Below are 25110 nucleotides of genomic sequence, written 5' to 3'. Positions count from 1 at the left end.
TGAGTCAGTAATAAAGTTTGTATTAGCAGATGTAAGTTAAAGTATTACGTTAGTCCCAACTGGTCCATCCATGTCAAAGGTTGAATTCACACTGAGGCCATTGGCTTCTTCTTATTTCGTTCCAGTTTACAGCGCCCACTACATGGCATTGCTAAACTATATGGACTTTATTTTCCAATCACATGTTTTGTTATTTTATTTCTTGTTTTTTTAAAAAACTCATGCACATACATAAAACAAACTGGCTGTTGTAACTAACAATAGTGTCCAATTTACGAACTTTCAGCATGCTGTAATAATTGTAGGCCAGCAACTTCTGTTAATTGGTGCAACAAAAAACCAGCCAAAGTTGCAAATCTCAATTTTTTCTAATAACTCGATAACTAGTTTCTGGCCAGAACTCACTTTCAAATCATCGTAACATAGTCAAAAATGGTACTTCCGAAAATGCAAAACTATGTCAAAAATATGCAAATGAGCAGTGTGTTTGCACATTTTTTACATAGTTTTTGCATTTATGGAAACACCATTTTTGACTATGTTATGATGATTTGAAAATGGATCCCGGCCTTAAACTAGTCATTGAGTGAATAAAAAATGTGAAATTTGCAACTTTGGGTGTTTTTTTTTTTTTTAATGACAGTGTGTAATGTTTTGCAATTATACATATATGGTGGTGGCAGTGTGTACTAACCAGTGGCATCAGTTATCATTGTACATTTTTACAATTACTTATAGTTTAAAATTACAGCAAATCTTATCCAGAAGACACACACTAATAAATTTATTTGTCAAATTTTAAGTGCAACTACAGGAATTAGATTAGACAAAAATGGTGTTATAAGCTATTGGACTAGCAGCTTTTATTTCAAACGGACCCAACATTTTTCTGTTTTATAATGTCCTTTCACACAGTTTTCACATAAAAATACATTATAATTTATGCAGTTCGGTGTTAAAACTAATAAACTTCCTGATACACCATGTATAATTGTGGGTAATATATTTGCCACCAAAACTATGTACTCATGTGCAATCTAGGATTAGTTTAATCATAAATAGTTCGTTACTGCCAGATCAATGTGTCTGTTGGAAGTCTCTCATAGTATCTGAATCCCATGATTTTTAAATAATTTCCAAAAATGGAAACGTTTTGTGGCCCCCTGCTAATTAACCATTTAACTGCACTGGTCCTTTAAACGTGCGCGCCTTTGTACCTGTCCCTGTGTGCTCTGGACGTGTGCCAGGTAGAAGGACTGGTGGCGCATGTAAACACGTTCAGAGCACACAGGGACAGGTACAAAGGTGTGCGCGTTAACACATCTAGAGCAGTTAAAGGGTTAAGCAGTGTCCCACAAGATAGTGCCTGATATTAAAAATTTCAAACTTGTGGAGAGATTAGATTTTTCTGCCACCTCTTTGGAAAAAAATGTGACATGTTTGCCAAACCTGGCTTCAAGCCGCTTATCATTTTGTCCCACATAGCAAACATCGCAGTTGGGACATCCACTTCTGTAGGTGTCTGATCTATGGAAAACATTTCTTTTTTCCATACTGTTTTTAAAATACTACCCAGTTTACTTGTGGTACAAAATTCCACATTTACTTTTCTTTTTCTAAAAACGAGGTTATCCTGTCGCTAATTTTATCATAGTATGGTAAACAAATACACTTATTATTACTGTTGTCCACTACATTGAAACTATTTTCTTTTTGCCATTTGTTCACTATGTTGTTAATGTAATTATATGGGTAAGTTATTAACACTTTGGATTTAACACTGTTTAAATAAATTTATTAATATAGATCTTTTGGATAGGACTTACTGTATTTTTAAACTGTATGTAACTAAAAATGTACAGCAGTAACTGATGCCACTTGTCACCTCACACAGTCACTATCATGTATGTGTAACTTTAAAACATTAGAGACTTTTTTTAGTTAATATATTTTGGCAATCCATCATCTATGTAGAGGACACTGTAAACTGATATGACATACATGGAAGCCAGCAGCCTCAGTGTGAACTCAGTCTTTGACATTGATAGTCCAGTTGGGACTGTGTTTATGTATAAATGGTTGTAATGTTTTAAGTGATATCTGCTGTTATGTATTTTATTATTAACTCACAAGTAAAACTTATACAACTGAACATATACTAAAGGATGCATGTCACCTTATTGTAATGGGTTTTTTGTATGTGTTTAAACACGGAAGATGGCCACACAGTGATCAAAATCTGGATTTGCAATAAACATTATTTGCGACTGATTGCTGTACTTATTACCACTTGATGTTTATCTGTACCATGTTGTTGTATCCAGATGATGCAGAGCTAAAATTGGCCAGATTCAGACAATTCTTTGGAACTATACAATCTACATTACAACATAACATACGGAAAGAAACACTAATTAAACCATACAAAGTAATAGTGTTGCCTTTGCTGCTGTATGGTAGTGAATGTTGGATCCTAACATATGATCAATTACATTGAAACGAATCATCAGACAGGAAGGTCCTTCACTTTGTAGTGGTATATTCATTGTTGGACCATAAAATAAATACCGATATTAGACAAGAACTAAACATTGAACACATGGGAAAAAAAGAAAGAAAGAAGACAGAATGACCATGTCCAACATATGTTTAATGATAGGCTAACTGAAGCTGCAATGCAGTATAACCCAACTGGCAAGAGGAACGTTAAATGTCCCCAAAGATGGTGGTATGAACAATTCTGAGACAAAATAGGCTAGAAGGCCTAACTCTTGGTGGTGCTGGTGCTGGTCTATATCACCAGTTAAATATTTGTTGGGTGCATTTAATTTGTTCTGCTTTGCGGTAGATACTTGAATCCTGCCTGATTCAGCATCATGTCCCTTATTCTGTAATTTACACATTGTTGTCTCAACTTTCATTTGTCAGCAGTTGCTTCCACCTTCCTCTATGATAACAACTACTATCTAGATTAACTATTTTAGTTATATATATAGTTGAGGTTAAGGACTGCATGTGAATGGAAGGTCCATGAACCACCACCACCACCACCACCACCACCACCACCACCTCCTCCTCCTCCTCCTCCTCCTCCTCCTCCCTTTTTTTTCCACTGATGACTTTATGCTGTTTGCCTCTAGTGCATATAAGATACATCAGTGAATAGAACAAGTCCGAAAGTCAGTCTAATTGGTCTGTTTTTATAAGACTACAATGAAGTATAGTCATCAAATCAAGAAGAAAAATGTGCACACAAACAGTGGAGTCACAGAACCAGTTGATGAATAGTTGTAATTAGAGCACTTAAAGATGGTGATTGAACGGACAGCAGTAGAAATAAAGCAGAAGAGTAGAACTGGCCGTGAGTGCTTTTGGTAAATAAACAGTTTTCAAAATAAAGTTTCTGGTTTATTCAATATTGAAAGTTCATAATATAATATTACCAGTTGCGACTTCAGTAGAGAGAAAAGCACTTTAAATGAAAAAAATTCAAAAATTGAGGGTTGCTTGACAAATAATGGAGATATGCTTTTCGGGGACTACTGGAAGAGAGAGAAAAACAAAATTTATCAGAGGCCAGACGGAAGTGAAGGATGTGATAATGACAGTAATGAAATTGAAATGGGATTGGATGGGACATGTATCCAGGCAAACATATTTAGCGAGAAAACTATTTGAAGATTTACAAGTAGTAAGAAAATGACTGACGCAATGACCAAATGGAAGGTGTGCGAATATCGTTAGAAAACATGCATGAGCATGATTATTACGTAAGACCGTAGTGTATTCAAAAGTCCAGTAGACATCATTGTCCGCCAAGTAGTTGTCACATGGCTCATACTGATGTTAGGTTTATGACTTAAGACTTTATACTGCAACAAATACACAAGCCAGGTTAGTGAGGGAAGGGAAAATGTTTGCTGCATGAGTATCACAGAAAACAGCAGTCAAAATAAATTAATGCTACAGAAGTGGGACAAGTTATTGGATAAAAAAGAAATACATGAGTTTGGCTTTAAAAAAAAAGTAGCTTAAAATTATGCAGCATAAATTTGATACTTAAACAATAAGAATGTTATGTTGCATGTTTTGACGTGTGTTGACTGCTCCAGGAAGAACTTATTTTAGTTTTTCCTGGCAGGTCAGGAATTTAAGCTGCTTACAGCTGCATAACGCAGTACAGTATTATGTAATTATATTAATTCTCATTAAGTTTATGAAATTCAGACTGCATGAAAGAATGTAAACTATGGATTTAAATTATTACAGTTTCTGTGCAATTTCATTATGCAAGGGTGGTGAGTATTTTCGCATTTTATTTTGTTGCTTGGTTTTACAATATGTGAAATTCAATTGAAGTGCTTGTGTCTGCCCATTTAATGACATTAGTGGGGTCAAACTCCTATAACTGTATTCTTAGGGTAATGCTTAATGTTTGAGTCCCCAATAGCTGGCAAATTCATCCTCTGTACCTGTCTAGAATCTTCAGAGAGAGCAGACTCAGTCCCAAGTGTTCTCTCACTAGTAAGCGAGGCTTCACATCTGTTTTTAAAGGCATAAGGAGACAACCATATTGCTACTACCCACTTTTGCCTTCTGTCCAGGAATACTCAGCCTTGCCACTATTTGCCATTCACACTTAGGTGAGTGTGAGCCAATCAGGTCAGGTGTATTGGAAGGCATTACAACATCAAAGATCCCAGGTGTTGCTAGAGGCGCCAAAGGCAACACATCTTTCTCTGCTGATGCTTCAATGCTACTGCAGTTCAGGGCAGCAGCCAAAAGTCTTTAGACTGTGACCAATGCAGTTTCCAACCATTTCCAGGTGCTGGCCAGTTCCATCAGCTTCCATGTGCAACAGCCACAGTTCTTACTATTTTTAACTGCATGCAGCTATACATAAAAAAAGAAAAATTCATCTTACCCAGCAGTCACTAAGATACTAGCTTTATACTGACATCACACATTAATATTGTAAGCTTAACCCAATCAGGTATATCTTTGCTTGGTGAAGTGCCCTTGTCACTTGTTGCTATAATATTGTCACTTGTTGCTATAATACACAAGGGTGGTTTGAAAAGTTCTCAGAATCACCACGAGAGGTCAGCGTTAGCACAACGAGTTGTTCACATGATATTCATTGGTCTGTTGCCTGTAAACACGTGCCACGTCAGTGCTCTTGGAAGAGCGCTGTGGTGGTGACGTGCCTCTGTTGTTGTTCCCGCGTAGTGATTTGCAAAGATGGAAAAAATCGAGATTCGAGCAGTGATTAAGTACTTCGTAAAGAAAGGCATGAAAGCAAAGGACATTCATGCTGATTTCCAGAATACACAGGGGGACTCGGCTCCTTCATATTCAACTGTTACCATGTGAACAAATGAATTTAAATTTGGTCGGGAGAGCTTAGATGATGATCTGTGCAGTGGTCAGCGAGATGTGTCCCTACTCCACAAGTTATTGCAAAAGTGCATAAAATGGTCATGGAGGATTGTCGATTGAAAGTGCATGATATTGTTCATGCTTTCCAGATGTCATCTGAAGGGGTATATCACATTTTAACTGAAGAATTAGAAATGAAAAAAAATTATCTGGAAGATTGGTGCCATGACTCTTGACGCTGGATCAAAAAATCATGAGAATGGACATATCGGAACAATGTTTGGCCCATTTTAGGAGAAACAAACAAGAATTTTTGTGCCAGTTTGTGATCACAGATGAAGCTTGGGTGCACTACTATACCCCAGACACAAAACAACAGTCAAAGCAGTGGAAACCTGCCGATCCTCCGCTACCAAAGAAAGCAAAGACAATTCCTTCAGCAGGAAAGAACATGGTGTCAGTGTTCGGGGATGCTAAGGGGATTCTGTTTGTAGATTATCTCCTTACTGGGCAAACAATTACTGGAGAATATTATGTTAACCTCCTGCACAAATTGCAACAAAATATATGCAAAAAAAGACCTGGTTTAGTAAGGAAGAGAGTTATCTTCCATCAAGACAAAGCGCACCTGTACATGTGTTGTCGCCATGGCAGAATTACACGAACTAAGGTATGAATTGTTGCCACACCTACCTTATTCACCTGATATCACTCCATCAGACTCCCATCTCTTCCCAAAACTGAAATTTTTTTTTGGTAGATGAAGATTAACTTCAAACAAAGAATTGATAGCCGGAGTTGACAACTATTTCGCAGGCCTGGAGGAAACTAATTTTCGTTATGGGATTAAGGCTCTGGAACATCATTGGACCAAGTGCATTAATGTACAAGGAGACTACATTCAAAAATAAAAAAAAAGTTTCAGTGATAAAAGTACTTTTTTTCTATTTTGTTCCGAGAACATTTCAAACCACCCTCGTAGCTTGCTTAAACTGCTGCCTGTCTTGAACTTTTGTCCTTATCATTCCCCTGTTAATATTAACACATTACAGTACATGAACTATTGCAACATATTTATAACATTTATGTCTCTTGAAAAGTTGGCTTTTGAGGTCTGCCTAGTAGATGTCTCAGTGCTTCACTGTTCATCTGTCCATATTACGCAGTCCAAAGGTGTGCATAATGATGATGTTTGTTATACTTCCTTTTAGAATTGAATAAGTTGTGGGGTACAAGATGTTGATGACATGAAATCTCTTTGTGTCAGCAGTTTCATCATCATATTTTATGTCAGTTTCAACATCATATTTTATATCAGTTTGAGCATCATTTTTATGTTCATTTTGACATCATGCTGCCAGGGACAGTGAGAATGCTCTCAACCCGTCGCCCTCAAGATCTCCAAGGACACGGACACACACACACACACACACACACACACACACACACACACACACACACACACACACACACACACACACACACTCTCTCTCTCTACAATTGATAGGGTAAGCAACAATCTGTGGCTGCTAATGGCATTGTAGCATATGGGAAAGGATCATTATTGAGTGGCTGTAGCGAGAGACAGAATTTCTGTTTAGTGTAATGTGTGGTAGCTTGCTTGACACATGGAAGACTGTAAACGAGTGCAGATGAGTAAGAAAAATATCCTGTAATATTAGAATACAGTATTAATGGTGTGTTGCTTGACACAGTCATGTTGTTTAAATATGTAGATGTAATGTTGCAAAGCGGCTTGAAATGGACGTATCATGTAAGGTCAGTTGTAGAGAAGGTGAATGGCTGACTTTAGTTTATTTGGAGAATTTAGGAAAGTGTAGCTTATCTGTGGAAGAGAGAGCATGCAGAACACTTGTGCAGTTCTTTCTGGAATAGTAGTCAGGTGTTTGGGAGCTGCTACCAGGTAGGATTAAAGAAAGACATTAAAGTTATTAGAGGCATGCTACTAGATAGTGTTACAGAAATACTCTGTGAATTCAAATGGTGATCACTGGAGGGAGAACAATACACTTTTTGAGAGACACTGTTGACAAAATTCAGGTAACTGGCATTTGTGGCTGACAGCAGAATGAGTGTACTGCTGACAGCATACATTTCACATAGGGACCACAAATAGAAGATGGAGAAAATAGGGCTCAAATGGGGGCATGTAGGCAGCCGTTTTTCTGTTGCTCTGTTGTGAGTGGAACAGAAAGGGAAATGCCTAGCAGTGATACAAGGTATGCTTCACCATGCACCCTGCACCATATGGTGGCTTGCAGAGTACAGATGTAGATTTAGTGGAGCCAAGATTTTGCCTTAAACATGTGCTTCAATTTTATGTACTTTGCCTTGGAAGCATGTCTCCCCAGACCATTTCAGTGCTTTCCAAAGTTTCTACAAATGTGAGATAAACCGTATAAGCCACTGAAGATAAGTGAAGCATTTGAAACTGGTTTTTCAAAGTAAAATTATCATTATCTACTGATTAGTTGCTGTCTTTACTGTGTTGTTTATTCTAGAAACTGTCACAGGTTCAATAAATATCAGTGTAATCCGTTACCACTGATTAACAGCAGCCAAAAGTGTACTCTGCTCATGCTCTGGTAAACTTAACTGAAAAATGTTGGTTTGTTAGCCCTTTTAAAAGGTATGTTCATACCTTTAGTTTTGAATATCTGTCTGTTCCAATAACAGATGAGGAAAAATATTGTTTTGTGGCAATACAGATAAAATAAGTACTTGAGGGCAGTTTATACTGCAGAATGCAAGATACTGAATATTGCTTTAACTATTTTATGTTTGCTATTTAGTTTGATCCCTGATGTTGTTTTTTTTTTAAGTCTTCAGTGGGTCATTAATTAGCTTATTAATAACAGCCTGCAAACATTGTCATCTTTCTGAAGACTAATACTCATATTTAAATGTGGTCTGCTTCTGTATTTGTTTATAATGCATTTCTGTGCATATTATAGTTATAAAAGCAGTCTTACCCTTGTAAATATAAAATATTAGTTAAATAAATCATCAGTTTATATTATTTTTTCTGCATTCATGCAGAACATGACATGTAGGCAAAAATTATTTATTTTTTTGAGTATCATGGTATGGTTTTACTGAAATCACTCTTATGCATTGGAATGTGGGTGGTGCTGACAAGTACAAAGATCCTTTGCTTAACCATAGATCCCTGCAAAAATCTTGAACACATTCATAATGGCTAGTAACAATTTAAAGGGCTATTACTTCTAATGTAATCAACCATTCTTTCCTGCCTTTAAGTCTACAGACATTATACCCTTGAAGACTACCCAACAATCCATCTGTTTCACATTGCTGATTACTCATTATTGCTTCATATATAAGGGGAAGTCAAATCAAAATGAGCATAGTGTGCACGTTGGTAGTGCAGGTAGCTGTGTGCGTTGAAGTGCCCTCCATTGGCAGTCAGGAAAGAACAGGGTGATGCTCACCTCTGTGCCATTTGTGTGTTAAACATGGTTGACATGAGGCCAATGAATTGAATGTGTGTTTGACTTTACTATGGATTCTGGGAGAGAGGAACAGCAAGGTGCAGTTTTTTACTGCAGAAGGATTGTCAGGAAGGGAAGTTCATGCCTGAATGAGTGCTGTATATGACAAACACAGCACGTCATGTGCACGTGTGATTGCATTGAATAAACACTTTTGAGGAGGTTGGGTGTCATTGAAAAATAGTAGTCCTCCAGGACTGGCTCGTCATATCATTACTGCAGTGGGTGTTCCGTCACAAATGACCAATGCCAGAGGGTGTTAGATATTTGCCTCTTGTTGGGCATCAGTCACAGTACTGCTCACACCATCATGACAGAGCATCTGAAGTTCTGGAAAATCTGTGTGCAGCTGGTTCCCCACAGCCTAACAGAGTAGCAGAAGTTGAACAGAATGTCTATATCACTGCAGCACTTGGAACAATATCACAGTGAAGAATATTGTGTCCTGTCCCAGACTGTCAGAGGTGGTGAAACGTCATTATTTTGAGTTAGAGTGTGTCAGAACCAACAGTGGAAACATGTGAATGCCCTCCTACCGTGGTAAATGGACACTTTGCAAAAACGTGAATCAGGCTATCGAGTCCAAATGCCTAAGAATGTTGATGGAGGGCATGGCTGTGTTGCAGGGTAATGTCCACCAATGTTTTGCCAAGTTTGTTTTGACTATACTGCAGAAATGTCACTGGGAAGTTCGTACACATCCTCCATACAGTCCCAACGTCTCCCCAACCAATTTCCATACTTTTGAAACCATGAAGAAGACATTCGTGGCTATCAAGTTGCTTCAGGCGTAACAGTGCAATGCCTGGGTACAAAAATTGTTCCGTGGGAAACTGCATTTTTCCACAAAAGCATTGACCATCTTGTCTGACAGTGGGATAAAAGTATTAAATGTTACAGTGATTACTTTTGAAATAATAAAGAAATTACTTACTACTTTCCATCTGTCTCATTTTCATTTGACTGCCACTTATGGATAGACCTGCCAAATAATAGAGGATATATTATCCACTTCCTATGTCTGTGTACTTGCTTGTGTGCTTGTCTCATGAATGCTTTGTACGTATCTTCAATATTTGTAAAATGACTGCACCGTAATTAATCCCTTTCACAATTTTGCATGTATGTTGTGTCCATTACTCACATCCTTAACACAGTTTTTGTTCTGCATTGCATGTTAACAAATGCTTCAAGAAATATGTCCCGATTTTCTTCATCAGGAACTCAAGGCAGTAAAAAAGGTATGTGATTTAGCTCATATTTTTCAGTAATATGTCTTACAGGTATCTCTTTATTTATTATAATACTTTTTATGTGACTCCCTCATGGCTTGGGTCATACCTTGAGCAATGACAACACAAGAGTTTGGGAATACTGTATCTGTCATTATTGGACAATACAACAGTTATTTGTGGTATTTTATGTTGACTGTGTTCCACAGCAGTGGTAAAGATGACATCATGTAACACTTCAAGTTGATTTTCAATTTTTTGATGGTGCGACCAGTTTTGATTAGAGACAGTTATCCAGCACAGATTTTTGTGAACATCAAGAGTAGCACACACACACACACACACACACACACACACACACACACACACAATGCCAAAAATATATCATCTCTAAATAATGTTTAGTCATGCAGAGAGGGATGCATGGCGGGTTAATGCTGTCATGTTATACTGAGGCTGGAGTGTTCAGCCATAGTTGAAGACAAATGAACTCTTCATGCTTAGGGATCCATGATATAACAAAATTGGCAGCTTATAAAAGAAAGCTACTTCCACAGAGTTCACATATCACATAGCATTAAACTTAAGCTTTTAGTCCAATTTAGTCATGTAGTTTGATGATGGGAGTTATATACATTACTGAAGAGAGAGCAAATGAGAAGATATTCATGCAGTTTTGTAATTATATGGCTCACAATAATTATGATAAAGAGAAAAATGAGCAGTGGTATAAGGAAAAGATAGATTGCTACTGGCCGTAAAGATGATGCATTGAGTTAGACAGGCACAATGAAAGGACACTTACGCATTAGCTTTTGGCCAAAGCCGTCATCAGAATAGGAAAAACACACACACACACACACACACACTTTCATTCACACAAGCATACATGGCCACCATTTATGGCATGCAGAGACCAGCCCGTACTGGTTATCGAGTGTGTGTGTGTGTGTGTGTGTGTGTGTGTGTGTGTGTGTGTGTTCCTTATCTGAAGAAGGCTTTAGCCAAAAGCTAATGTGTAAGGGTCTGTTTGTCGTGCCTGTGTGTAACTACTCAACATGTCATGTTTATAGTGAGTAGCACTCTATCTGTTCCTTATATTGTTAATATTCGACCCTGGATTTTCCAGTGTTTGAAATCAGCAGTGATATTTATCAGAGGGTATACCTGTGGCACAGGCCCTATTCAAAATTTAGATGGATTAGATATACTAATTAAATCTTTTTTACACAATTACAGCATCAGTGGGAGCAGTAGATGAGGAGCATTTTGTGAAAGTTTTTGAAGAAGTTCAACCAGCCACAATTTTCACTGTGCGAGAATTGGAAGAAGAGCTGACCAAAATAACTGACATCATTAATGATCCAAATAATGATTGGTCAAAACGTGTTGAGGCGGTTAGTAATGTGATGATTAGGATTATAAGTGTTAATGAAATTTATTTCTTAAAATAAGTAAAAACTTTTGTGTATTTCAGTTGAAAAAACTACGATCTGTTGTAATGGCTGGAGCTGCTAAGCATGAGGAATTTTTCAAACATTTACGTTTAATGGAGACACCATTTTTAGGAGTTTTGAAAGATCTGAGGTTAGTACTTAAACTTTGTTCTTTTTAAATTTCTCTCTGTAGTGCAAGTTTCTCTCAAGCTCTGAGATGTCTTTTTTTTTTTATAAACAAGAGAACTGTTAATGATTCTGCGTGGAATTGTGAGAGTGATATTAATAGTTTTTGGTTGCTCAGTTAATCAGTGGTTCAACAAAATTGTGTATCAGAAATCGTGTGACACACACATTTCATGAATGAAGCTGTTCATGGCTACCTTATTGCTGTGATAATTTTGTTAGTGTATTTGGGCCTTTCGGCCATATTACTGAACATGTGAATGAATTATTGAGAGGTATTGGATTGTTAATGAAATGTTGGAGTTTATTGAATAGGAAGAGTAGCTAGGGGAATGTAAAGCACAAACATTGAAACACACTGAGCCACGGGACTCGGTCCTTAAGGCATAGAACTTGCATGTGGAAAGAGCAGGATTCAAATCCCCAACCAACCATTCAGATTTAGGTTGTTCTTGGTTCCTGAATCATTTGAGTACTGGAATAATTTTATTGAAACAGCCATGGCAAATTTCCCAAAATCACTTAATGCAAATGCCAGAATGGGTCTTTTGATATGGGCACTACTAATTTCTTGAGGCACATGCCGAACTGGGTATTTTGAAATGGACACTTCTGATTTCTTTTGCTGTCTAAACCCTATCCAAAGTTGTGCACCATTTTTACTAACCTTGCCACTGATAGGATGTTGAACCCTAATCTTCTTTGGGAAACAAAGTAGACAAAGTGTATATGATGAAATAAAAATGTAGAAAAGCTTGTGATGATACACAGTAACAGTGATAATACTGCTAGTGTAAATATTGCAGTAACTAGACATACATTCAATATTAACAGTTAAGAAAGCAGAAAAATAAAGTGTGCCTTTGGCACTGAAAGAGTCTTCATGGATGTTGTGTGGTCCAGTGAGAAAGAAAAAAAAATGACTATAAAGAATGCCAGAATGAGATTTTCACTTTACAGCAGAGTGTGCGCTGATATGAAACTTCCTGGCAGGTTAAAACTGTGTGCCGGACCGAGACTCTAACTTGGGACCTTTGCCTTTCGCTGGCAAGTGCTCTGCCAACTGAGTTACCCAAGCACGACTCACGCCCCGTCCTCACAGCTTTACTTTTGCCAGTACCTCGTCTCCTACTTTCCAAACTTCACAGAAGCTCTCCTGCAAACCTTGCAGAACTAGCACTCCTGGAAGAAAGAATATTGCGGAGACATGGCTTAGCCACAGCCTGGGTGATGTTTCCAGAATGACATTTTCACTCTGCAGCGGAGTGTGCACTGATATGAAACTTCCTGGCAGGTTAAAACTGTGTGCTGGACCGGACCCCCCTCCAGGTAGATCACTTCCTTACATTGAACTGTCTACCTTACTCCAGCAACTGCCTCTGTTTCTCCTCTTTGACTTCAATGTCCACCACCCACTGTGGGTGGGGGGTGCCACTTCAATGGGTAGGGTCTCTTAATTGACCAGCTTATTATGGACCTCGATTTGTGTCCCCTCAATGACAGTTCCCCTTCAGTGCAGCTCATGGCACCTTTATTGCTATCAATCTCATCATCTCCTCCTATGCTCTCGTGGCTTCCCTACATTGGTCATCCCATGGTGACCTTTGTGACAGTGACCACTTTTTCTGGTGATTCTATTGTTCCCCTGCTGCCGTCAGGCAGACAGGCGCCCACGTTGGGCATTCTACAGGGCCAGTTGGCTTTTATATATGTCTGCTGTGCACTTCGACACCTCCCTCTTGAATTCCATTGGTGCAGTCGTGCAAGGCATCTCTGCCATTATCTTTGTGCTACTGGCACTGCTGTCACCCTGTCCACAGGTCCCCCTCGTTGTCGACCGGTACCGTGGTGGACTAAGAATGTCGCAGTCGCTGTCTAGGACCACCGACGGGCGCTGCAGCAATTATGACGACACCTTTCACAGACCGACCTTCTCACTTTTAAGTGTCTCCATGCTAAGGCTCGTTGCCTTATTAAGCAGAGTGAAAAGGAATGCTGGGAGCACTGTGTTTCCTCCTTGGGGATGTATGCCTCTTCATCACAGGTTTGGTCAAAGCTCCGTAGCCTTCAGGGCGGCTAACAACAGTCAGCTGTCCAGGGTCTTAACCTCCAAGGTGTTCTGTGCACTGATCCATTGTTCCTTGCAGAACAGCTTGCGACACACTTTGCGATGGCACCGGTGTCCTCTTCCTATCCTGCCACCTCTCTCCGGCAGAAATTCAGAGTTTTATGCCTATGTTCCATCCCGCACTACGCTGAGCCCTATAATGAACCCTTCACTGAATGGGTATTCTTGCAGGCTCTTACCTCTTCACAAGACATGGCCCCAGGGCCGGATTCCATCCACAACCAGATGATCCAACACTTGGACACTCCCCAGAGGCAACATCTCCTGAAGATCTTCAACCGCATTTGGCTCACGGGTGTTTTTCCATCACAATGACGAGACTGTACTGTTATCCCTGTCCTTAAGCCCAGGAAGAAGCCAACGTCTGACAAATGTAAATGGCTTGAGAGGGTAGTTAGCTTCAGATTATATTGGGTACTCGAATCTCAGGGCCTTTTGTTCCCATATCAGTGTGGCTTTCGTGCAGGACGATCTCCAACTGACCATTTACTCAGATTGGAAAGAACCATCCAACAGGCTTTTACTAACCCCCAGCACCTTGTCGCGGTTACTTTGGCCTATATAAGGCATACAGCATGGCTTGGTGCCATCACATTTTAGTTACCCTCCATGACTGTGGCTTCCGTGGGCCCCTTCTGATTTTTATCCGTGAATTTTTATCTCACCAGCTCTTCAGAGTTCGAGTTGGCACTTTACACAGTGCCACTCACAGTCTGGAGAATGTTATCCCACAGGGTTCTGTGCTAAGTGTCACACTCTTCCTCATAGCCATCAATGCACTTGTAATCTCTGTTGGGCCTCTGCTTGGCGTTGTACGTTGATGATTTTTGCATTTGGTGCAGCTGCCACTTGGTAGCATCTGCTGAGCGCCGGCTCTTAGGTGCCATCCGACATGTCTCCGTGTGGGCCTGAATGAAAATAATAATAATAATAATAATAATGTTGAAAAAATTGGCATTTTGGAGACAATGTTCCTAATAAGTACTAGGGAAGTGTTTTGGTTAAAGCATACTAAAATCTCTGAAGGACATCAGCATCTATTTGTTTCAAGAAAATGAAGAAATTAGAGCTAGGCCTTGGTAGTTGACACATTAGAGTGTACTCTCTCGTTTTATGCACTGCATGAAAACCAAGTGAGATGAAATAAGAACACTATTAGAAATTAGAAGAATGGATCTAAGATGTATAGTTCCTTATGCACTGAAATGGATTGTAGATGTATTATGCATGCAAAATTGACAAATAGTAGATCCGGTAAAATTAACAAATAGCATACCCGGTAAAATTGACAAATTGTATATCCTGTATGTCATGATTATACCCAGGTGCTGATGGGTGAGAAATGACAGATTTATAGTTAATCAACATGTGTTCAGCACATTCTTTCTAGTAATTTAATTTTAAATAGAAATGACTTAAATGAGTTACATGAAGACAGTTATTATTATTATTATTATTATTATTATTATTATTATTATTATTATTAAAAATTGCACATAATTGATTTATTTAAGTATTCTCTTCCTTCAATATTTTAAAATATGTTAATTACATGGCTTCCCTACTTGTGCAAATGTGCAGTAGCATTACTGGCATGATAATATGGACTGGTATTGTTTGAAACCTGTACATTGTATTTGGCCTGCTTCAGGGAATGTCAGAGAAAGAGGTCATAGTAAAAAAAGGCAGTTACAGTTTTCTAAATTTCATGAATTTTTATTAACAAGATAGGAACTGTTAAGTATCTGTACAGTCTGTGTTCGGCATAGATTCAGAAATTTTTTTGGTGTACAAGTCGCCATTTGTGTCAAGAGGAACTCAATCCTTCACATGTATTTAGGAATTATGTCACAGACTCTGCAGTCCTAGTTTGTTATACCAATGTGTTTTTGGTACAATACACAGTCTGTTATTACATGTCGGTAGAAATATATCACACATTTCAATATTTAAACATTGCTACTACAGGTTTGAGATCCTGCAAATGCTTTAATTATGTGTTAGAAATGATATCTTACTATAACATCATTCTGAATGTTACAGGTCACAGGTTGTGAGAGAAGCGTGCTGCACAATAGCTTTTATGTCTCAACACCTACGCTCGAAGTTTGACCACTTTGCAGAAATTATTCTTGGCAATCTAATTAATCTGATTCCAAATTCAGCCAAGGTATGTTGACCTCATGTGGATAACTATTTAAATATTAAGATTCTTGACAAGTATAACAAGAAAAGGATGTACAATAAGTAGAAATTTCATAAACCAACTTCTTCTTTGGAATTTCCTGTGTTTAACATTTAGCTACCTAGTATGTCCAAGTAGTTTTGATTTTGTTTGTGTGGATATTATAGCTGTCCCGAAAACCCAAAGGAGCTGATTCCCCCTCCCCGACAAATGACTTGTATGCTGAGACGGTCCTTTACTTCCTTACTAGCAGCTTCAGTTTACAAGTTAAATATCAGTGATGACAATTAGTACCCATGCCCCATACCTTTTCTGATTTTGTATTGTTGTGTACAAGTTCATACATAATGGCAAGGAGATGTGGACTACAGTGTGTTACGGCAACTGTCATCATAGGAAAGCTGGACAGGAACATAAATGATTAGCAAACAAGTTAACACAGTAATCAGAAGATTTACTTAACTTGTATTTCTCCAAGTGTACATAGACTCATTACAAATAAGGCAGCAAGAATCAAGAGGTCCATCTCATACAATAACAACTAGGATGAGGCTCACTGTACTCAAAATGATTGATGGTGTCATAACAATGAGGCTCCAAGAGCAAGTGGGTTCAGTGGCTGCTGCCACCTGTCATATTTTGTGGCAACAGAGGTCACAAGTGGTGCAGAGTTGCTGGCGGCATGATCTCTGTGGGTGCACACCATTGGCTCCACCAGATTTTGCGTGACCAGTGTCGGCGTCTAACGGAAATTTGCAATTCTGTTGCCAACTTCGCGACACCCTTGGGTGGTATCAGTATGTGATATCACATGAATCATTCTATGTGATTCACATAAGGATAATGATTTACCGTGCTCGCCTTCTGTCCATATAGTAGTTGATTTCTCACTACAAAAGGAGAAATCAGTAAGAGAAGGCCGTCAGTCACATCACTATGATTTCATAATATATTTGTTGTGTTGTTACCTTTTTTATTTGGAGGCAATGTTAAATGATGGTAAATGAAACTTTGTTTAGTGTGTATCATTTGTATTTGTAGCAGTAATGTAATGTAGTGTTGTGTAAGAATTTGTAACATTATGGATGTTGTTGTTGTTTCCAGTTGTGTGTTTTTGGAATATGCGGTTTAGAGAAGTTGCTTCGTTTTTAATCCAGTATATTAAAAAATAAATTACAGAAATAATTATGACCAGTTGTAATCTTCAAGAGATGCTGCACCTAGTCGTATTAATAGAAATACACACAATACTTTTGTGGAAAGACTATGTTTTAGCATTCTTTTAGGATGAGAGTTGAAGTAATAGTCAAATGGTTTACAGAAATGTGGAAGGGTGGGGGGAGGGGGGGGGGGTGATAAAAACTGGCCAGTCCATGTCCCAATGATGCAGTTGGTTAGTGCACGGTCCTTATAGTCTCTCTTAAACTGGATTCTTTGTGACCCATCCTTGTTTCCTATCTTTCTCAAACTCACCTTAATGTTTATCAAAGCTACTGCCTTATTGGAATTGATGTTATTTCGTAACTACTAGTTTGAAGGCTGCAACCCTGTTGTTAAGTGTTCGTGCTCATTGAAGCCAGACAAGCTTTAATCATATTACTTAGGAGACTCATCAGTCCCCCCCCCCCCCCCCCCCCTCTCTCTCTCTCTCTCTCTCTCTCTCTCTCTCTCTCTCTCTCTCTCTCTCTCTCTCTGTGTGTGTGTGTTGTGTGTGTGTGTGTGTGTGTGTGTGTGTGTGTGTGTGTGTGTGTGGGGGGGGGGGGGGGGGGGGGGGGCGGGCACGGGTGCGTGGGCATGAGCTGAACAGTACGATGGCAGCTAGTCTGGCGGCAATGTGCATGAGTGCTAAATAATGGCTAGTGGGCTTGAAACTATTGCTGTCAAAGTAAACAATGTAACTATGGAAGAGCTATTTCCAAAAAAGACATTAGTAACTCATCTTTTTAGTACAGTTACTACAAATCGAAGCATTAAAAGTACACATTGAGTAAGGGTTGAGATTTTGATAGAAGATATTAACAGCCTATAATGTTGGATAACATTAATAGGGCGGGGCTGGATACTTTATTAAAAATTAAATCTGTGCTGATAGTATGAAATTGCAAGGGGAGACAGCATGTACTCATCAGTAGAACTTACAAAGAAGTCTTCTTCTCACTAGAGTGTTCCTAAGCATCCATTTTATTATTTTCCAAGTACCTAACAATTATATTTCATTTATTCATTCACAGGTAATAGCAACTGCTGGCCTAGTAACAGTACGCTTTCTCATAAGGTACACTCACTCGCACAGACTGATACCAGCGATAATATCAAATATGGAATCAAAATCTAGGGAAATCCGACGAGCATGTTGTGAGTTTCTTGAATTAATTCTTCGTCTTTGGCCTGCTCATACACTTGAAAAACAGGTTGCAAACCTGCAACAAGCTCTGAGGAAAGGAATGTATGATGCAGACAGTGAAGCTCGGCAGTGTTCCCGTAGGTAAGTAGAATTATGGTCATTATGTGAAACATAATTCAGTTTCACTAAACTTAACTAAAAATAGAAATTTTTTTGTATGTAATGGAGGCATTTTACATGTTGTATGTTCTGGATATATACGTATTACATAGGGTACAGATACAACACCTTGGTCCATTGTGTCCAGCTTGTGCACTACTTAATGTATGGAAGTAACATGTCGTCTTCAAAACGGTGTTTAGAACATACAGTACTGTATTTACCTGAACATGAGACCCCGCCTCCCCCCAGTTTCCTCCCACTTTTTTTGTTTTATGTGGCTCTTTGAGGAAAAATTTATTTCTTAACATATTCTGTTGGTCAAAATTCCAAACTTTTATTGATATAAGGTATCTACCTAAAAAGATAACATTTCATCTGTTCTACACTTGCGCCATTAATTCATTGTCAACATTTTGATAGCACAGGGAGAAATAAAATAAACAAAAAAATTGTTTACATTAATTTATATTTTCACTACCTTTTTTACAATACTTAAGACAGTTGTGTGGTATCTGTATTTTTTATCATCATCATTATAATCATAACAAGACAGCTGTGAAAATTATATCTTTGTTGGCCCAAATATTTGGGTATATCTCCAAGAATATGTTGCAATTTCTGAGGTCATCGTTATGGCGGAACTTGAGAAAACAGTTATTTTGCTCTATACACACAGCGGATTTCTCTTCTATACTGATATGAGAATGTTACAATGTCTCTTGCTTCCAAATATATCGTCTGCCCACTGCTCTCTCATTGGCTATGTAGAACCAGCAGCTGACACACCCCGTTGTTCGCGTCATACCTCACGGTAGGCATTGACAGCATTGCTGTTGAGCATACGTTACTGTGCAACTGGCCCCAATTTAGACTTTTGTGATCTTCTGCAGAAACATATAACCATGATTAGCAGCAGAACAAAATTTACTGCCAAGCTGATGTCACTGTTCTCTCTCCAACCATTCTGTAATGCTGTACTTGAGCAGAAGTGAAACACGGACAGCAATATCTTCCAGGGTGCAGGTCATATGTAACAACAGCAACTAATATATATGAATAAAAGATTGCAGTCATGGTTCAGTCCAGTTCTCGAACTTCTACTCTTCCCGCTATCTAGTGACATCTGTTGGTGCCACCTCCACTATGACTATTTTTCCCTGTAATTTATTCTTATGATAACAATTGCAGTCAGTTTAATGTGATATATTTTATTTGTTAGACCTTTAATTCTCATTTAATTTTCATTCTTGTTTGATATTAATGTCACAATCGTGTTCTGAAGCTGATTAAAAATTGGTGATATTTTTCACCAGTATTGTAATAAGTGAACAGCAACTAAATTTCTCATTTGTAACCCATTTGGTGAATCATAACAGTTTCCCATATCCAAATAGAATTTATATTTGGGTTCAGAATCAAGTAATGTGTTTTGAAGGACAAGCTTTTTGCCTTTGAATGTAACCTTTACTTAAAAAGCACCATAAATGTTTGTGTATGGTATCCCTATATGTACAAGAACTTTTATTGCAAATCTGTTCAGATACCCCAAAAGTTTCCCAGTTGACAGAATTTAATGATATTTCCTCCTGTGTGTCACAAAATTGTCACTTTTTAAGCAGAACATTAGATTGTTGTAGTGGCTAGTTCATAGTTTCTTGCATATCCCTTGCACTAGTGCCACGCGTCAAATGTCACGTGATTGTTCGAGCAATGTCGATACTGTGTGGAGTGTTTCGGTGTATTGGGAAATCTTGAGACTATTCAAGTGAAATCAGTGGGTGCTAAGCCCCATCCTTTGGAATTCTTCAAAATAAATTTGTACAAAACATTAATAGCCAAAGCTTCATCTGTAAATGTAAGACAGCCCCTATATTAATCTGTTAAACAATGTAAAAATGTTGAACATTGCAGCAATATTTTAATCAGCGAATATAAGACAGCCACATATTTTTCAATTGACGAATTTGATTGGGGGGGGGGGGGGGGGGGGGGGGGGGGAAGAAACCCTCATAATCGGGTAAATATGGTGTACAGTATGAGACAAGCGTCTGTAATTAATGAGAGGTTTGTGTGTGCAATCAGAATTAAGAACATCCCTCAGTTGAAGGCACATTCCGTTCATCTTACATTATTCCATCAGTGACTATCATAGATTTCCCAGCATCTGAGTACCAGCCGCACTGATTTATACCTGTTGCATACTAACATGTCCATTATTTATAAACATTTTGTGTTAATTCTCAATTTTAGTTGTCTGAATGAAACCAGAAAATAAATTTGTCTTAAACAATGAGTCCCTACATCTGTATGTTAACATCTCTTGATATTCTGGAAGAAGGTGAAACTCTTCAGAGTTACACATGCTGTCTATGTTGATACAGCATAACAGTTGTCCCATTGAAATGGAATCACTTGTTTTCGGAAATTAAGTAATCTCGTCTACTGAATAAGGCATTGCACTTGATAAAGTATGAATATTTTCGGTATGTCACATATTGCAGTTCCTAAATACTGAAGAAAATTGATCTTAACAGCAAAGCTGCTGTTTATTAACTGTCTGACTTGTTCTGGGCTTTGTCTATTTTCACAAGCCACGTATTTGTATTTAGGAAATGGTTGGTGTGGACAGTTCTATTATTGATTTCCTTCTCGACAGCAAAGTGTTCCAAATACCTGTGTGTATATCCAGATTTAGGTTATCTTTGATTTCCCAAATCTCCTTGTCTCCCCTGAAATTATAATTTTCCCCATGGAATCTGTAGAGGATGTAGAGTACATCTTTGGGAAATTTGCAATATAAATAAGAAACTCCGGGGAGGGGGGGGGGGGGGGAGCTTGAACACAAAAATGTACTATTAAGTTTACTTCTTTCCCTAAAAACTAGTTCCCATGAGGTAGTTGTTGTTCTTTTGCTTAAAGTTTGAGCAGTTATGACTTTCAGTAGTATGGTGGTACCATGACTACACTTAGCCTGACACGGATGTTAGTAGTTCTAAATAGTTGTCTGAAAATTCTTACTTGGTACTCCATCTGCCCCCCCCCCCCCCCTTTCTGTTTCCCTTTTTATTTGGCAACAGCTGCAGTGAGCTGCCATTTGTGGCTGATTCAGCTACATGTTGTCTCATGTCGAGATGCCCAATTTCACTTGCCCTGATGTTTAGGCAGTACACAGGTGGCTATTAGGAGTAGTGAGACAACAGCTGTCAACTGTTATCTTGTATAAAGCTCTAGTGATTGTTGTCTGTTTTATATACTGCCACTGTGCCAGAAAACAGTTTGCAAAATCATGCAGCAGGTGTATTTACTGTGCAGTTGACACCACAGGTGACAGCGTTAATTGTTCATAAGTTCACAAAATAATAGCAGAACAAGAACATCTCTTGCAGTTTTGCATAACAATTGATGCAATTTACCTTAAGTTCAATACAAAATGGTACAGAAAATCTCCCAGGTTAAACTTGAAGAACTAAAAGTCTTTGGCCGTGTTGGTAATTGAGTGATGGGTAGTGCTCAGTGTTCCAGAACTGCATTTACATTACTGCATATATAAAATGACAAAAAATGCATGACAGCTTAGCAATGGGGCTGTTACAACTGTATGGTGTGAGTTATATAGTAGTTACTGCAAACAACTGTTACGTCAACACCACTGTGCTTCGCAACTGGGTATTCACCGCAGTGCAGACAGGTGACTGTTTTGCTAGTTCCTGTACTAATCGTGAGGTAATACTTGACGTTCACAAGATGGATACAGAAGTATGCATTGGTTGCATGTTTTATTGGCAGAGAGGTATGACTTACGGAGCATGATACTCATATCAGGTATAGTTTAGGATGAATGAATATTTGAGATTGGATAGATGACTGAATAGCACTTTGTAACCTGTAGGAAAGATTTGTATCAGAATACCAATCCCTTTAGAGGACAAAGAATTAGTCTAAATCCCAGTGGAGTATTGATTGAGCTATTAAAGTCAGTGAGATGGCACAGAATGAGGAGAAATCTTTCTTGGTTGTTGACAGTGATGTAGAAAACAGCTGGGAAATGGCAGTTCATGGTACAGGAGAATTGTTTGTATAGCAGATAGGGCAAATCCATTTTACGAGTGTAACATTTGGGAAGGCTTTCGCCATATTGGACAAGAATCACCATATCGGACAAGAACTGCATGCATAATTTGGATTGGGGGGGGGGGGGGGGGGACGGCAGCTTGCTAGTTTAGAAAATGTGATGAAGTACAGGTGTTAATTGCTGCATTTAAAGTAGACAGAGGTTCTGATCTAACCACAAGAATAGTTGGGACATAAATGTTGGCAGAAGTGTCCACTGATACGAAACTTTCTGGCAGATTAAAACTGTGTGCTGGACCAAGACTCGAATTTGGGACCTTTGCCTTTTGTGGGCAAGTGCTCTTCTAACTGAGCTATCCAAGCACAACTCACAACCCATTCTTACAGCTATACTTCAGCCAGTATCTCGTGTCTCCTACCTTCCAAACTTCACAGAAGTTTTCCTGTTGATCTGTGAATGCCTGGAAGCAGGGGGAAACTACAGCAACTCTTTTTCCTGTGGGCATGCAGCTCCGCTGTTTGGTGTAATGAAAATGACATCCTTGTAGGGAAAATACAGGGTAATTATAATTGAAATTAAACTTCCAAACACTGTAGAAATAACACCCTCTGGTCAGAATCGTATCAAATTGCAACGGAATGTTATCGGAGGAGGAGGAAAACGAATGGCAGAAGAAAAAAAAGAGTGTGAAAATTGATCAATAGATGGCACTGTATGTGTCAGAATACATAAATGGAAACACCTGTCATGCGCACGACCCATTAAAGTTGGTCTAAACATGCCGGGTACATGGCTTTTCCTCCTTGCGCATCTGCGACATGCGCCATGACTGTCTCGGTGCAGGATCACGCTCTGCTCGTAAAGCTGTATTACAAGAATGATGACTGTGCACACGTTGCTCTGCAGAAGTTACTGGCACAGAAGGGCTTGAAAAAAGTCGTTGGTCTGATGACTGCCGTGGGTCTGGAGAAAATGAATTCAAAATTTGGGTTCTTTTGGTGTGCACCTTGGTAGAGGGAGGAAATGAATTGGTTCAACATGAGTGAAAGCAGTGGCCACAGCAATGCAGGAGGAAACTAGTGGTGGTGTGCAAACGTGTAGTGCACGGAGAACTGCCCGTACATTGGAAATACCTGTGAGTACTGTGTGTAAAATCCTTCTTTGCTATCCTTTCAAAATCACCCATGCACACCTTTGCTTTAGAATTTCTTGCTCGCATTGAAGTGGACAATGATTGGCCGTGGAAGATTTTGTGGACAGACGAAGCCCACTTCCATCTGACAGGACATGTCAATACACAGAACTGTCTAATATGGGCATCGGAAAAGCCACACGCAAATCAACCAGTACCGCTTCATCCTGAAAGGTCACTGTGTGGTGCAGGTTTACGGCATCATTTATCATGGGGCCATATTTTTTCGAAGAGACAGGTGCTTCCGGTCCTGTTACCTGTACCATCACTGGTAAGTTCTATGAGTGTCTTTTGTGCAACTACATAATTCCAGCTCTCCAACAGCGTGGATGTGTGGATGGGGTCATATTTATACAAGATGGCGCACCTCCACACATTGCAAATCCAGTTAAGCAGTTGCTGAAGCACCATTTCAGAAATGCTAGAATTATCAGCTACCATTTCCCTACAGCCTGGTCGTCCTGATCACGTAATCTTAATCCATGTGACTCCTGGCTGTGAGGCTATCTGAAACATGTTGTGTTTAGTGTTCTGATTGCTGCATTGAATTCTTAGCTGCATTGAAGTCACACATTGCGCAACACATTCTGAACGTGACCCCGGAAACACTTTGATCAGTTGTGGAACACGCTGTTTCTCAATTTCAACTTGTTGCAGAAAATAGTGGATATACTGAACGTGTTTTGCACCAGTCACATGGAAATTAATAATCGAATTTGATTTTGATTAATGCTTTATGTGGTTTTTGGCCTCAGGACAATTAAAAACTGATTTTTCTAATCCAATGTGATATGACCTTGCTGTGTTGGATGGGCTTTCATAACTAACAGTATCACACCTGTGCACCCATGCACATTGAACAGTTCACTTTGTTCAATGTCAAACGTACGCCTTAGGCGTTGTTGTATGATTCATTTGTCGTTTTTAGTCGCTCATTATTAAATTATGATGCTTACAGCGCCATCTATTGCTAAATTTTGTAACTATTTATTTTTCTTCGGCCATACGTTTCCCCCCTTCTCTGATAACATTCTGTTTGCAATTTGACATCATTCTGACCAGTGGTGTTATTTCTACAGCCATTTGAAAGTTTAACTTTAATTATAATTACTCTGTAGTTCCCCTTTCTGACCTTCGGGTGGAGCCTACTCACAAAGATATTGTCATAATGTTAATATATTGTTGTTATGATGATGATGATGATAACAATAACAATATGTGCTAAATAAAACTATTAAAACCTTTTCCATTTGGGATTAGA

At 38.8% G+C, this 25110-nt stretch overlaps 1 protein-coding gene across 7 annotated transcripts in view; it reads left to right on the top strand.

Moving 5' to 3' along the window:
* LOC124721246 (CLIP-associating protein 1-A) overlaps positions 1–25110 on the top strand; it is a 245297-nt gene that overhangs the window by 74685 nt on the left and 145502 nt on the right. For 5 of the 7 annotated variants that reach the window (XM_047246107.1, XM_047246106.1, XM_047246110.1 and 2 more), the window contains 5 exons: positions 10133–10153; positions 11384–11541; positions 11622–11731; positions 15938–16064; positions 18311–18564. In XM_047246107.1, the coding sequence (XP_047102063.1) occupies positions 10133–10153; positions 11384–11541; positions 11622–11731; positions 15938–16064; positions 18311–18564 (670 nt within the window). The remainder of the gene's footprint in view (positions 1–10132; positions 10154–11383; positions 11542–11621; positions 11732–15937; positions 16065–18310; positions 18565–25110) is intronic. The other 2 variants (XM_047246109.1, XM_047246111.1) reach the window with 1 other exon arrangement.

This window comes from Schistocerca piceifrons, chromosome X, assembly GCF_021461385.2.
Source record: "Schistocerca piceifrons isolate TAMUIC-IGC-003096 chromosome X, iqSchPice1.1, whole genome shotgun sequence".
Classification (NCBI taxonomy): Eukaryota; Metazoa; Arthropoda; class Insecta; order Orthoptera; family Acrididae; genus Schistocerca; species Schistocerca piceifrons.
The sequence above is the reverse complement of the archived record's forward strand: the minus strand, read 5'-3'. Positions and strand labels throughout refer to the sequence as shown.